The 16,516-nt window shown below is 35.5% G+C and overlaps 1 protein-coding gene and 1 pseudogene across 5 annotated transcripts; one reads left to right on the forward strand and one right to left on the reverse strand.

Moving 5' to 3' along the window:
• The first annotated feature begins 3,141 nt into the window (after positions 1 to 3,141).
• LOC125191211 (umecyanin-like) lies at positions 3,142 to 4,327 on the forward strand (annotated as a pseudogene). Its single transcript, XR_007171065.2, has 2 exons — positions 3,142 to 3,319; positions 3,953 to 4,327. The product of XR_007171065.2 is annotated as an umecyanin-like (transcript).
• A 2,510-nt stretch (positions 4,328 to 6,837) lies between these two features.
• Positions 6,838 to 10,216, reverse strand: LOC125191326 (uncharacterized). 4 transcript variants are annotated; one of them, XR_016130866.1, is made up of 6 exons: positions 9,932 to 10,216; positions 9,750 to 9,864; positions 9,553 to 9,667; positions 8,522 to 9,433; positions 7,663 to 7,821; positions 6,838 to 7,041 (listed from the first exon to the last, which is right to left on the reverse strand). XR_016130866.1 is itself a non-coding variant. In XM_089059570.1 (5 exons), the coding sequence occupies exons 1-5, from the start codon at positions 10,030 to 10,032 to the stop codon at positions 7,721 to 7,723; spliced, it is 1,344 nt and encodes a 447-aa protein (XP_088915696.1). In that variant the 5' UTR covers positions 10,033 to 10,216; the 3' UTR covers positions 6,838 to 7,720. The 4 variants fall into 4 exon arrangements, 3 of the variants coding, with proteins under 3 accessions (XP_088915696.1, XP_088915698.1, XP_088915697.1); XM_089059570.1 differs by having other exon boundaries at positions 6,838 to 7,821; XM_089059572.1 differs by having other exon boundaries at positions 6,838 to 8,442.
• Between the last annotated feature and the right edge of the window lie 6,300 nt (positions 10,217 to 16,516).

A 16,516-nucleotide genomic window follows, 5' to 3' on the forward strand; every position in this document is an offset into this window, starting at 1 on the left:
GAATAACATCTCATAAAATAAAATCATACAATATGTTCTACCCAAACGTGACATCTACTATGAATCGGAGAATATTATTTGTAAACATGATTAATTAATACTCCATATAAAATGAGGTTATTAAAATCTTAATACTCCCTCAGTTTCAAAGAGTATGAACATTTGCTTTGACACGAGTTTTAATGTGTAATTGGAAAAGTAAAAGAGAGATAGAAAGAAAAAGTTTTTAAAATATTGTTAGTGAAGAATGAGTCTCAACTTATTAGAGAGAAAATGAGTTTCTAAAATTAGAAAATTCATACATTTCAAGAACGGACTAAAAAGAAAATAACACATACTTTTCAGGGACGTTGGAAATATCAAATTTATAAATAAATAATTTTTGAGATACTTATTAAGAGAGTACTATATATATATTGGTTTTTTTCATAATAGTAACTGCAAGCCAAATTCTACCCCGAGAAATAGTGAAAGAAACAAAAAATAAAGCAAAAAGAAGCGAAAACTTAGATGTCACATTTTTTTTTTAGTTTATCCAAAAATATGTCATATTTTATTTTTTATTTTTTTTCTCAATGTATCAATTATAAAAATATATTAACAATTTCTATTTAATAAACAAAACAAAAGTCTCCTAAATTTCATGCCATGACCGTAGTGTCATATCTCCCTTCAAATAGAAGGAGTAGTTAGGGTGGAGAGTATCTTCTTGTTTTCTTTACCGTCGTATCTAGAAGTCGAAAGTTTGAATTAAATAACTGATTTAGAAAAATAAAGTTAATATGCGTGTGAAATTAATGAAAAAGAATAAAGTAATAATGGTATTTTCAATTGAATAGTATTTTCAATTAATATAAAATTAATATATAAAAGTAGAAGTTATATTTTACTAATTTTTTTTCCTATTTTTTTAACAAAGTCAAATACTCCCTCCATATTCCAAAAAAAAAAATATATTTGAAACAACACGGGTTTTTATACACAATTGATAAAGTAAGTGAAAAGAATTGGTAAAGTAAGAGAGAAGAAAAGAAGAATGAGTAAAGTAAGAAAGATGAAGAGAAAAAAGTAGTGAAAGTAGAGTTAGTAGATTGTGAAGTCCATGTCTTAAAATAAAAAAATTCTAAAGTTTGTATTTTTAAGGAACGACTCAAAATGAAAATAGTTGTTATTTTTAAAAATAGAGGGAGTAATTTTTTAACAATTAAATTACTAATAAATGGGATAATTAATAGGACCGTAGCAAGTAAAACTATAGTAAGAATAATTGATTTTTATAAAAAGGTATCCTGCAACAATTCTTGCAATTTTTTATTAACTCAACAAAAACCAATAAAAAATAAAACAACGAAAATAGTGACAAAGAAAAAGAAGAAGTTGGAGGTGGTATGACTTATGATATACTCCCTCCATCCATCATATTTAAAGACAGATTTTGACCTAATACGAATTTTAAAAAATTATTTAACTATATAAAAAAATCTGAGTGAAAAATTAATGGAATAATAATTTTATAATAGAATATGAGCATAATGAATAAATGGAGTATGAGATCCACTTACTACAAATAATAAAAAAAAAAAAAGTAAATACGACTCTAAATTAATGGTGGAACCCAACGTGATAAAAATAAGTCAGTTTTGGCAGATAGAAAGAGTAGATTAATGTTTGGAACCTTGTACCTTCCTCAATACAATGAAGACAATCCAATTTAATTTCACCAAAACAACAACCTAAATGGCTCACTAAACTCGCACCACGGCATACAATACCATTTATCTTAGCTCGGCAAAAAAACAAATACAGCCACAAGTAGATTTGATAGTTCTTCAATATAGAAGAAAGGAATTACGCAAAATGAGTTTTTAAATTGTTCATAAATGTCTTAAATTTGATATGGATGAAACCCTGGTGTGATATTTATACTACGGTAGAAAAAAGGTAACAAAATAAGCCAAAAATCATCCAAAACTACATGGCTGTTCAAGTCAACGAGTCGTTGGTTCAACAAGGGCTGAAGTCGGTGACTCGTGAACAGCTCTCTAGAATGCTTCACGCATCTCAATGAGTCACGGTATTATATATGGAGAAGTCGGCGACTTGCTCGGGACTCTGAAATGGCTCACCAATGTCAATGGGTCGCTAGGTTCGACATGTCGTCAAAGTCAAAATTGTGAGTATTCTACTTGTTTTGTTTATGCAAAATCGCCGAGTTACTACCGGCTCGCTCGGAATGTACAAGAGTAGTTGGGACAATCAAAAAAGAAAGTGTATCCACTTTTAATTGGATGTGAAATATAAAATTTACTATAAATTACCAAACTATTAATTTGTTACTCCCTCCGTCCGCGAATAGGAGTCCCGGTTGACCATTTTCATCCGTCTGCCATTAGGAGTCCCGGTTAGACATTTTATCTTGGGAGTATAAAAAATGACCCCATTTTTTCCTTAATTTAGAAGCTGCAATTAATTTTAATCCACTTTGATTGCAAATAATAATATAAATGGGTCTCACATTCCACTATCATACACTTAAATTATTACACTCAAATTTTTCTTAAAACCCGCACCCAACTCAACTGGGACTCCTATTCGCGGACGGAGGGAGTATAATTTTGCGATCTAAGTTTTGGTCATGAACATACGAGTTATAACTACTATGCAACCAGAATAATAAAAATAACTCAGAAATTGACATATAAATTTACTATTTTTGTGTAGAAAAATCTTTAGGACTAATTCTCTTATTTGGTCTCAAGTCTAATCTAACAACTCTACATAAATGAATTGTAGCTTGATGCAAATCTTAAAAACTCAATTAAATAACTTTAAGAATCAGTATTAAGACTCAAATAGTTAGCACTCCATCTATGAATGATGAAATATGAAACCGCGTTTCCAAGAAATTGTGGTCAATAAACAAAATTCCAGAATCAAGAAAAGTAGACACTTTCTTTAATTTCCCCAAAGCAATATTCTTTCCTTGTACATATATATTGGCTTATTTTATAGGTCACAACACGCTTTTACACACATATATATAGTCTTTCCTATGCATGAAAATTACATACAATTTAGAGAAAAGAAATCAAAGGTAGTAATTTTAGAGAGGCAGGGGCAACCTTGGAACACAATTATAAAATGGCTAACACTAAGAGTTTGGTATTGTTTGGATGATTAGCCGCCGCCGTATTGAGCGGTTATGCCGCCGATACGTACAATGTGGGAGACGACCTCGGGTGGACGAGACCGCCTCTTGGAGAAGTAGCCTACCAGACATGGGCTAGGGTTAAAGATTTTGACGTCGGAGATACCATAAGTGAGTAGTAGGGTAAATAATTTTGCATTTCTTCAACTAATTTAGTTGCTACACAATCTTTCTTTGCAACACTATATGTCACGAAATTTGTTTAACAAATTAAAATTATCCTCCTACAATTTCTAAAAATATAAACAAAGCAGTTTCTATATCAGCACATACTGATATGATAAGGGCACGTAATTATTGGATTAGAGTTAAGTTATATTATGTTCACGTTCTTATCTCATGGATAAGATAATTTGTGTCGTGTCTGTGTAACCCGTTATCATTACTATTAATATTTTTTATTATTATTGCTTTATTTTTTAATTTACTATTTACTGTTTATTTGAGTATTAGGTTTCTAAATGGAGAATTAGACTTTATTTAGCTATTGTATAGTGTGAAATTGAATTTTTCTCATGTTGTATCGTTATCAGGTCACACATTAGTACCAATTATAACATTTTACTAATATATTTGTGTCGAGGTTTTCTTGTATTGTATCAGGTCACATTAGTACGAATTATAATCCCTTAAAAGTGAACAGTAGATCATCACACATTAATCATCCATTACATCATAACCCAAAGTAAATTAATTACTCTGATCTTGTATTCATATAACCCAATTTATTTTCAAAAATTACAGCATTCAGCTGGAGTGGAACACACAATGTAGCCCAAGTGACAAAAGATGGTTATGACAGTTGCAATGCGACAGGCAACTTGTTGATAGGCCAAGTCCAGACAGTAAGCCCATACAACTTCCTCATCAACTCAACGGACCCTTACTATTTCATTTGCACCGTCCCCGAACACTGCGCCAACGGCCAGAAGGTTACAGTCCAAGTCCGCTCCTGGAACGCCGCCGCTCCCTCAGCCGCCTTCTCGTCTGTCTTCTTCGCCATCGCCGCCTCCACTTTCATCTTTGCATCTCTTTTCTATTAAGATATTTAATTTTATGTATTTTTCATACAATATTTTGTAAATTGATTCATGTTTAATATCTATGTGTTGTTTAAAATCTAATCTTTAATAAAATTGCATTTTTAGTCAAATTAGTAATTAAACAAATAAAGTTACATGATTCCACACGACTAAGAAATTAGACAAAGCTCATGCTAGATAACACAACAACTGAGAATTTGTGAATGGCGTTATTAATATTACAACTATAACTAATCGATAATGTATGGTGTAATTAATTTTTGTCCAACGATTCCAAATATTTCTCAACATATTACATCAACACACTGCCTAAGAAATGCAAGAAATGTAAAGAGCAGCCGGTTTTCAAATATTCTCGACATTCTTAAATTCTCGGATGAGTTTGGAGAAGGTCGAGTGTGTAGAATGAAAAAAACACTTTATAGTCCGAAACAACGACTAATCGATATAATTGGTGATGTAATGAAGAAATATGGATTCTAGAGTAATTCATGAAGAAATATGGATTCTAGAGTAATTCCGCTAATACAATATTTCTAAAAAAGCAAAGTGATCTCGTAACATGTTTAATCATTTACATGGATGATATATTATTATGGAAAACAATGTTGGTGAGATTGAGAGCTTGAAAAGGAATCTATTTGTCCAATTTGAAATGAAGGATTTGTAACTCTGAAGTTCTTTTTTGGTATTTAGATACTTAGATCGAGTCCATGTATGAATTTTTCTAAAACAAAGGATGTATGTCTAGAATGTTGGAGTGCAAGCAAACACATACACCCATGGATTGAGAATTGAAAAGGGAGCAAAATGGCTTATCGAGAAAGATATCAATGCCTTGTTGGAAAGTTAATCTCTATCTTTCCCACACCAATCCAAAAATAGCATATGCAGTCGCAATAGTGAGTCAATTTATATATCGACCACAAGCTAATCATCTTGATGTTACGCTCACAATTGTGATATACTCCCTCTATCCCACTCTAAGTAACGCTTTCCTTCCTTTTTGGAATGCCCCACTCTAAATGATATATTTCTAAAAATAGAAACTCCACTCACTTTCTCTTACTTTATTCTCTCTACTTAACCCACAAATTAACATTACATAAAATTTTGTGCCGAAAAAGAAATACTCCACTTAGAGTTGAACGGAGGGAATAGTATTTAACATGAACCATTGGACATCAAGTTTTATTTGAGAAACATAGACATTTAGAGATACGCAACTTTTACCGATGTAGATTAGGTTGACAACCCAGTGGATAGAAGATCTAAAGTTAGTTATTTTACCTTTGTTGGAGGTAATCTAGTCATTAGGAGGACCAAGAAGCAGAAGGTGTTTTGCCTCTCAAGCTCATAAGCAGAGTTTAAAAGAGTGATGGTTTACTGGAAGTATTATGGTTGTGCAACATGTTGTTTGGTTTTCCACCTTTAGAGACATGTTAATTCTGTGACAATAATGCTACAATAAATATCTAAGAACACAGTTCAGCAGGATCCAGAAAAAGATTGATGCTAGAATCATAAAATTGTCCTATGTTCGGTTTGAAGACTAGTTAGCAAATAATTTGACAAAGATTACAAATTTGAAGAACTTTGCAATGCATTAGGCAAGTTGAGCATTATCGAATTTGTTGCTCAACTTGGGGGCGTTCGTTAGAAAGGAAAGAATCATCAAACATAAACATTTAACAAGTATGCCACATATTTTTAGATACTGTTCCACTAATATAAAACATTTGCACCTTGTTAAAAAATCTATACCCAATCTGCTCAAAACAAAATAGGAACCTTCCCTTTTCTATCTGGCTCATAAAAATAACATATTTCCATTAATGAAAAGTTATTCCTACTTCATTACTCATATACATAACTTTATTTACAACTTATACCGCTAGGACCTACCATTAAACACTAATAATAATATTAGACTCACTATCTACTGACACTATTTTAACTAATATTTTCTTCCTCTCTTTTATTTTACTAATTATGCATTAATTCACTTGTCATTCCAAATATCTCTTATATCTCTTAGAAATACTCCCTCCGTCCCAAAGAAGATGACCATTTCTTTGGACTGCACGAAAATTTATGCAACTTTGTTTATATGTGAAGTGGAGAGAGTAAAGTAAGAGAGACTGAATAAAGTAGAGATAAAGAGGTTTCTATTTATAATAATGAGTCATTCTGGTTGGGATAAACCAAAAAGGAAAGTGAGTCATCTTCGGTGGAAGGCAAGAAGTATTAATCATTAGCTAAAGAGATTAATGAGCACAGTGGATGAAATGTATTGGACATCACGTTAAAAATGAAAATTAAATAAAAACTCGCGACTTTTTTCACAGTTATACCGAGTGGTAATGTTCCTCGAAACTTGGATTTTCATTAAATTTCTAAATTACATGGAGTAACATTCTTTTGGAAATACACAACATCCACTTTACCAACCCAGATTTACAGTCTTGGACTCAAACATGGAAAAAGAAAAAATCATAATGACTAGTAACTTTTGTGGCTAATAAATTTCACAAATAAAGGCCTCAAATATAATACTCCAATTCAGAATAATAAATGGAGGAAACATGCAAAGAATAATTGAGGTGAGGTGTGATTGATTAAAGTGAAAAACCACCTCTTCTGCCAAATGTAATGTTGGGTTGCATTTGGGAACATGAGGTGACATCTAACACACACACACACACATGCCAACCTATCCCTTACCTTTCAAGGACCACTCCCCACTTTTATGACACAACACTACTCCTCAATAATTCATCCTTTTCAAACCTACAACACATCCAAAATATGCAATATATTTAGTTTTACACTAATCAAACTCCCCCTTACCTTTGCCTTCTGTACTACAAATTTCTACTGTTTTACTCAATCCCATTAAATTTTGAAGATAAATTAACAAATATCTTTGCTCATGTACTCAAAGTTTTCTGCTTTTCTTCTCAACCAGAAAAATACAGCAGGGGACCAAGCTCAAATAAATGTACTAATTTAATAAGTACAAGGGGCACAATATTGAATATTCATTGCTGGTCCAAGCAAACAGAAAAAAAGATTAATAGACTGACCCAATATAGGACTTTATTGATCTGTAACACCATTTTTAAGAATTAAAAATGCATAATCATGATGAGATAAGGAGTTTAGTTTTCTTAATTTAACAAAATTCGAAGGTCAAAAGGTTGGTTGCTTTCACTTTCTCCTTTGCCAAAAACATCATGGCCTGAAAAGCTTCAGCTACACATGACATATAAAAGCAAGAAATCCACCAAGTTCCAAATTATTACTGTGACAAATAAGAGTTTCCCTCCTTTTTCAGATGGAAAGAGCAGTTATAAGCCACCTTTTAAGATGATGAAAACACACAAAAGAAGAAGCCAGCAATAAATTTACCTCTGTAGTTACTAATCTGACAAACTATATCAATTGAACTCTTCAGCCATCCAAGAATTCAACCGGGCCAAGCCGTGTACCTAACAATGCTTCGACGAGGCATCATCAGAGGAATGCGCAGACGCAACCCCTTTTCATTGCTTCGTTGCATTGGAGTTCCTAGACACAGTAATATAATTCGTGAGTATACAACAATGTAGACGATTTTTACACTTTCCCGAGGCTGCTGAGGTACTCTTCTGCTTTCTCTAGAGCAAATCTTCGAGGACGTTCTTACCCAAAGAGCATAAAGTCTCTCCACATAGTTACAGAAACCAGCAATTGAAACACAAACCCTGGTTAATAATGCTAAAGTTTACAGTGTAACAAGTTATTCAATGGACTGCTTCTAGACACAACTAAAAGCTTAGCAGCTATTTATTCTTCAATCATGAATTGACTAGCAAACTTCATAGCCTTTTCTCAAATAGCACTATCAATGAGAATAACTTTTGCTAGATAAGTATAATTGAATATGCAGTTATGCTAACAATTTGCTGCTGTCATAATATAAATGCTTATAAATGGAATATGAAACCTAGAATTAGGACTGCTTCATAATGATAAAAACAGTAACTTTACTATTTCTCTTAAATGATGTGATTCATCGTTACTGTAGGACCTCCAACACAGGACAGGTCACTTAACTTTTACGAACTGCTTCTGAAACTTTCCTAGCAAGAACTTGGACAGAGAAGTCACATAAAGGACTGCAACTGCATACAAAATTATAGATGCAATCTACGATTTTTTTTCCATTTTCTTTTGAAAGCATATAATTTCACGATACAGACAATGAGAAATGCAAATTTCTACATACCAGGTCTTCTCATTTGACCAACAAAATGGTTAGTTGAATCCTGTGACCAGAAAAATTGATCATTTCCTAAATCTCCACTAACCGATAGCCTACGCTTCCTAGAAACTAAATCCGCATTCTGACTCTCACTCTCTTCATTCCGCTTACTTCTATTCAACCACGTTGTGTTATGAGCAGGCTCCATAGGAAAGAAAGGGAACTCCTTCTCCACGGGAAGGCCTTCGTATGAAGATAACCTACGACCAAGGCTATCAGTAACAAAACCAGAGGCCTTTTCCCTGCTCGAATTCGAATCAGAAAATAGTCCCAACCTTAGGGACAAGTCAAAGCCCGCATGAGTTCCCTTCCCTTTGCTATCCTTGGAAGCAACGTCACATGTCCGCTTCCCAAAAAACTTATCCTCGCCATATGGGAATAGATTCTGTAAGCAACCAACTTCGGCAGCAGGTTCAGCAGGTGATGAAAACACCGGCACACCAATGATTACAGAATCCGACTTTTGAGCTTCGTGAAAGCCCAACTGACGAACCTCGGGTTTGAACGTCATCCCATAGTACAAGGGGTACACCGAGCTTCTACTAAGTGAAGCATTACCATTGCCAATACAATGAAGCTTCTTCGTCTCAAATGAAGAAGCAATGTGGTGCTGGTTAGTACTGTTGGGTATGACTCGCTTGCTAGAATCCCAAACTGAACGGGACGAATCCACATGTTGGGGCATCTTGAGCATCGAGCTACTGGTGGCTTGGGTGGCCGGAAAATCAAGATTCCGTTCATTCACATTGTCACTTAGGAACCTCGGAGACAAGCTATTGTTGCATTCTTCATACGACGGTCTGAGGTAAGTCCTCGGATTGTTGTGCCTTTGGCTCCTCGATGCCCTTACCGGTACACACCCTAGGTTAAGTGCAGCTGAAAAACACAATTCCATTCCAAATAGCAAGATTAAAATCATAGCAAAGTAGCATTTTCAAACAAACTAGAAGATCATAATGATGAAATAAAACCAAATAATGAGATAAAAGATGCACCTTCAACACAGGGAGGCAGAAGCTCCCCAGTCTCCGTGCTCTCGTCTTTCCTAATAATTGTGTCGACGGCATCATTCACTCGGTCCCATAGTGTCTCAACATTCGAGTATTCAGCCTATAAACACAATCAGTAGACACCAATTATAGCAAAATTGAGCTCAAGCAACAGCAAATTAAAAATGGGAAAAGGGCAAAACCTCGGAGTTGGCTTTGGAGTAGATGATTTCCTCCGCTTTTAACACCACAATAGGGAGCTTCTCTTGCCATTCTTTGTTCTTTTTAGTAGCGGCGGAGTGATTATCGTGTACGAGTCTAATCAAGAAGACAGTTTTAGCAAGAGCTTAGAACAAAATTCAGCTAAATTAAGGAAATCGAGTACCTGAAAATCTGTTGGATAACGAGACCTCTGATGGGCTGGTGCCTTTCACTGTGCCAAGCTCTGCGCACGCACTCGTACGGTCTGGGACCTGGGCGGGGCATCTTGTTCAGCTAGACCAAATATCAAACAGTTGGCGCAATCAACGAAGCAGAAGAAGAAAAGTAAAATTGGCGAAGAGGGGCAGAAGGAAGGGAGAGATACAACACAATACAATGTTGGCGGAGTAGTATGAGCTGAGAAAGAGGAGAGATGCTGCGCTTTTTAGCATTTGGTTTTTCCTCAGAAGCAATAAATGGTTTTAGCGATGGGAGAGTGGGGCTGTTTGATATTGCTATTAGAGCATCCGCAATGGTGCTTAGACCAGCAATAGGCCAGCCATTCTCTCCTCTGCCACGTTAGCAATACTAAAAAATCCACCTGCTACATTAGATTTAGGCCAGCCATAGGCCAGCCGCAATAAAAATAATTCAAAATATACTACATTTACGGAATTAAAATTACGATTAAATTACCGAATTAAATTTACGAGACATATACGGGAAAATTCATTAATTTTATATAAAAAAAAGTACATTACCTAAAAATCAAAAAAATTACATAATAAAAAAAAATCCGGGCTTCCACACACGAGCCACCGCCCCACTCTACTCCTCACTAATTTATTAAAAAAATACATTAAAAAATGTTAGTATGCCTTGAATCCGTTATAGTTTGCCGCTAGCCGAACGGGGGTCTCGCTGTTGTTGTCCATCGCTAGATGTTGGGCTAGTTGTTGTTGTCCATCGCTAGATGTTGCTCTTGTACAGAAATTTAGAGATAGAGAAAATCGCGTTTATATAGTTTTTCAAAAATTAAAAAAAAAGAATTAAAAAAAATTTAAAAAAAAATTAAAAAATAGCGCTGGCCGATCGGGCCGCCACAATGGCGGCCAGCGCATCGGCTAGCCCACGCCGGTTTTTTCGCCGAAATTCGGCTGGCCTACTCCAATGGTTCGGCTAGCCGATCGGCTAGCCACGTCAATCGGCTAGCCGGTGGCTAGCCTACTATTGCGGATGCTCTTACCACCACCCCCCCCCCCCCCCCCCGCCTTCCCATTTTTCATACTCTTTTCATCTTTTATTATACTCTCTCGTCCCATAAATTTTACTCCCCCCGTCCCAGTTTTATAGTCACATTTTGCCATAAAAGTCCGTCCCACATTTATAGTCACATTTAGAATTTTCCATATTTGGACATAAAATTTTACCCCATTATTCACTAAAATTACACCCAAATGCCATTATCAACACAAAAATAAACCAAAACAAAAATAAAAAACCAAAAAGTCAACAAGGGACCCACCTTCAACCAACTCACTTAATTTATTACACACTCTTTCATCTCACTTCATTTATTACACACTCCACCATCTCACTCTTCCATCTCACTTCATTTATTACACACTCTATCATCTCACTTCATTAATTACACACTCCATCAATTCCTTAAAACCCGTGCCCTAACTAAAGGTAACTATAAATGTGGGACGGAGGGAGTATCACACTTTGTTTGGACACGAGTTTATGATTGTCCCATAAATTTTATCACACTTTGTTTGGACACGAGTTTATGAAATATAATCAAAAGTAAATTAAAAAAGTTAGTAGAATACGAATCATACTTTAATATATTTGTTTCATTGTAAAATGTGAGTGAGAAAAGTGAAATATAACAATTTTTTTTGGAGTGGGGGGACAAAGGGAGTATATCTCTACTTTTTATTTTGATTGGTCCTTATTAATTATGTCACTTAACTTTTTGTTTGGCAATTGATCATATATTCAAGATTCAATTAACTCAATTCCACTCATCTTTTATTACTCCATCCGTTCACCATTTAAAGAGCATTTTTTACTTGCACAAGTTTTAAGAGATTGTTCGACTTTGTGGAGAAAAAAAAATAAAGAGAGAAAGTGGTGAAATGTGGGGTCCATTTTAAGTATTAATTTTACACTGGGTTGTAAGTGTAAAAAGTTGGTAGAATATGGATCCACATGCTAAAAGTAGAATGAAGTAAATGGTTTCATAAATCGTGGACAACCAAAAATGGCAAAACAATTCTTTAAAATTGTGCACAGAGGTAGTACAATATATAAAAGTGTGACTCATATATCACTAACTTTTTCAACCCACTTTCTGTTACATTTTTAAAAATCTGTGTCGGGTCAAAGTGGAACACATATTAAGGGATAGAGAGATTATGTAATACCCCATCCGTCCCTGAAAAGTATGAACTATTTCCTTATTTTTCCGTCCCTGAAAAGTTATGATCTTTCTAATTATGGAATACTTAAACAATGCATTACCCTTACACATCATTTTATTTACAACTTATACAATTACACTACACTACCAATGATGCGTGCTCAATTGGAGAAGATGGTGCATTTTTTTCTATGCTGTTAAGAGTGCTTTCTCCAACTTATCCATCTGCACCTCAAGTTTATCCTCTTTCTCGGCCACTGAGATACTTGCAACCCCTCTCCTTGTGTGGGATTCATGGAGATACTAGTCAAGTGTGTCTGCATCCGTTCCATAGGCAACTTGTCGTAGTGCCATCGTGCATTTCTGCAACTGGGTGAGCATTCGAGTTTTGGTTCGGTTTTTTGTCCAAACCGAACTGAACCCAAAAAATCGAAGTTATTGAAAATTTGAAACCGAATCGAACCGAATAACCGAAAAATAAAAAATTGAAAAACCAAAAACCAAACTAAAAAAACTGAATTAAACCGAAAAACCGCAATTATAGGAATTTCAACCAAAAACCGAAATTGTATGACAAAACCGAAAAACCGAATAACCAAAATTTAAAAAAAATCACAAAACTATAACATGATTAACATCACAAGACCGAAATAAGCAGAATCACAAAAAAAAATCACAAAACTATAACCAGAATTAAATAAATCACAAAACTTTGGAGGTGGATCTGGAGAGGAGGCGACGGGGTGGAGAAGAGATGGGCGACGGAGTGGAGAAGAGATGGGTGGAAGGCAGAGGCGATGGGACGGAGGTGACGGAGTGGAGAAGAGATGGGTGGAGGGCGGAGGCGACGGAGTGGAGGACGGATGGCGACGGAGTGAACTTTGGAGGTAGATCTGGAGAGGAGGTGTGAAACTCTCGATATTTTTAGCTGTGTGCACAATATGGAATATCAAGCTTCTTGGGTCCAGAGAATCCACTAGATCACAAGGTCTAGGAACTCGCGGAACGCTGAAAGATCTCGGTCGTCGGACACACAGTATATCACTTCAAAACCCTCAACCCGCGTATACTAGAACTAGTATAGGGAAGTAGGGATCGATCCCACGAGGACAGATGCGAAATCATGCATTTAAAGGGCTTTTGGGTGGTATGGCTGCTGCCACGCAAATTGGGGTTGAGGAACTTATACTAGACAGAGGAAAAGAAATATAACTATCTCTAGATCTAAGAACAGGAAAACAACCACGTAACAAAGATTGGCATTATATCATCACTCTCTTCAAACCAACTTCCTAGATCTAGTAATGTCACTACCTAATCTAGCTAGACAGACTCGATGCATGCAGTGGGGACCATTTTTCCAAAAATAGAAGTGTACGACCAAAAAGCTGCAAAATAACCAATTCTAAACCTAACTACCTACAAAACGCAAAGCACAATCAGAATTTAACTGAAACATGATGAAAATAGAACAATGGTAGTAACTCAACGACGACCAACAAATCAGACGTCAGAAAACGCCTAGAAACCCAACAAAAACTCAGATCTCTATCTCCTAGATGAAGTAAAACAAAAACGAAAGCAAAAATTCAAAATCCATGCACAATTCAATTCCCCTGTTCAGATCCACACTTCGGATGCTAAATCCACTCCGGATCCAAGCATCCGAGACAAACTCCGGTCGAAATCCTCTCCATAACTACAGATTCACCAAATTCTCCACAGATCAACAACAACAACAACCACAGATCAACTCATATTCCCCAGATCAAGTACGCAAAACATCCAACACAGAGAATAACAATCAACCTCCGGAACAAAACTCCTCAAAACATAGAATCAACATAAATCAACACAGAATCAACACCATCATAACATGAAATAAAATTCATAGATAAACAACAAGTAGCAAAACGGACAAATCGACTTCGAAACGGCGAAGTTCGACAGAAATCAAAACATAAACGCTGGAAAGTAAATGATTGTATCTTCGCCCTCCTTGAGGACGGTGCTGCACAAATTTCCCGAAGATTAGACCACTATTCTACCCCAAAATTCCCATTTCCCAAGTGTGTGTGTGTGAGCTGAGAGCTATCGTCTATGTCATATGTGTTGCATGCTCCTCCTTATATAGACGTGAAAGTGGGTCCAGCAAAGGCCTTTTTTTTGTGTGAATTGTCTTCTTTGCCCTCAGCTTCGGACTCCCCTCGTCGAGCCATTTTCTTCCTCAATTCTGCTCATTTTTCGCCTTCTTCCTTCGCTAGTCTGCTTTCTTCAATTCTTCCTGGACCTAGCGAATTTCCTTCACACACCTGGCTTAAACAATGTGTTAGACCTAGTAAATGGTGACTTTTCATCATATAACTGATGCATGAAATTAGCCTTATCAAGGTGGAACACGCTGAAGAAGGAGAGAATTAGGGTTTGGAGTATTTTAAGTACTCCCTTCGTTCCTGAAAATTTGTCACCTATTTCCTTTTTCGTCCGTCCCTAAAAATTTGTCACCTTTCACTTTTACCATTTTTGGTAATGGACCCCACATTCCACTAACTCATTCTCGCTCACATTTTATTTTAAAACTAATATATAAAAGTAGGACCCACGTGCCACTAACTTTTTCAACCCATTTTCTATTACATTTCTTAAAACCCGTGCCGGGTCAAATGGTGACGAATTTTGGGGGACGGAGGGAGTAGTATTTATATATCTATATATATATATATATATATATATATATATATATATATATATATATTAAAATATAATTCGGTTTTTCGGTTTTTCAATTTTTTTTTCCTCCAAACCGAATCGAACCGAAAAACTAAAATTTTCATAATCTTAAAACCGAACCGAATTTCAAATTTTTGGTTTGGATCGGTTCGGATATTTGGTTTCCGATTTTTTTACTCACTCCTACTGCAACATAAAGAGGTCGGCACGACAAAATCCATCAGGTTGTCGTAGGAGGTATTCGTCACGAGCAGGGAGTGCATCAATGATGTGCAGAAATGCCAGCCGCCACATCCGGATCGCCTCAAAAAGTATACTCAGGCCATCGAAGTTTCACGAAAAAATATTTTTGAAATAGCCGGAGAGCAACATTCTCATGATCTTGGTGAATATACGTGCGTGTTCGTGGTATGCATGGAGCTTGGGCCCGCCAAGTATTGATTGTATCGAGCGACCTCTTTCCCAATGTCTTCAGAGATTGCAGGCATAACATCTACTATCGTTTTTATGGTCTGGCCACGAAGAGCATTTTCATCCAGGACCAGATTCATATTTTTTAAATGTGTTGAATGAAGAATGAAGTGAATTTATAGAATTTGAAATTTTGAAAAAATAAAATAAAATTTCTACCCACCACCCACTTCCAGCTGTGTGACCAGCCACAACAAACGTTGTGAGCGACCACGCCTCTCCTGACGATGGGGTGGATAAAAAATGACATGTTTAATATATATAATGTTCACAATATTTCATCAAGATCTTGTGGTGAAGTGGTCAATGTGTTAGTGATTTGTGGAGAGATCAATGTGTTAGTACTTTGTGGAGAGTTCTCGATATAATCCGTACAAATATAAAATTTGAGAAAATAAACATATAGGAAAGTAAAAACTCGGTTTTCGATTCCTGACCGAACCAATCCGACCGGTTGGTTTCAAGGTCTAAAATATTGGCAATTTTAAGGGGTGAATTGGACCGGACTATTTGTTGATTCACAATTGAACAGACTGGTCAAATTTTTTAAACATTATGGACTAGTGATGTCATATTCTAGTTACTAAATAATGAGGGGTTGTCACTAAATTTATTAATTAATTTTGCATTATGTACTTTATCAATCATAATATATATACACACTGAGAATAATAAGAGTATGAATGAATGGATAATTTAATTGTTGAAACCTTTATTCTTGTTCACATATACTTGGTAATGATCATGTCTCATCCATGTATTGTTGAATATTCCTCTCCTCTTATAAGGTATTTAAAAAAGGGTGAGTAGTAGTAGTTCATTTTTATATTATTTCATAACAGATTCAAGATAATGTAAATCTCTTTATCTATCACTTTGTTGCACATGTGAAATCCGATGTGCATTCTAATTCATAGGTGTGGGGGAAGGTTGAAATCCTCATTCTTGTGTATCATCAACTTGGTAATCATCATACAATCTGTACATTCTTGTATAACTCTTACTCTTATTAGTTCTTTATAGGAGGTAAGTCATCTATTTCTATATTAATAGAATATGAGATCGTATTTATTTGAATTGATAGTATGAGAAAGATCTTATTATCATCATTTAATTATTGCAATTTATTTTGATTGAGTT

This window comes from Salvia hispanica, chromosome 5, assembly GCF_029641045.1.
Source record: "Salvia hispanica isolate PSC_SH4W2 chromosome 5, Shi_PSC_v1, whole genome shotgun sequence".
Classification (NCBI taxonomy): domain Eukaryota; kingdom Viridiplantae; phylum Streptophyta; class Magnoliopsida; order Lamiales; family Lamiaceae; genus Salvia; species Salvia hispanica.

Bases quoted from the DNA above. Each gene is read 5' to 3' on its own strand.
- LOC125191326 (XM_089059570.1), bottom strand. From the start codon at position 10,032: ATGCCCCGCCCAGGTCCCAGACCGTACGAGTGCGTGCGCAGAGCTTGG. The intron at 9,668-9,749 runs GTTTTGCCCTTT...TTGTGTTTATAG, and splicing joins ACTCCAAAGCCAACTCCGAG to GCTGAATACTCGAATGTTGA. The intron at 7,822-8,521 runs GTATGTAGAAAT...TACTGTGTCTAG, and splicing joins TGGTCAAATGAGAAGACCTG to GAACTCCAATGCAACGAAGC.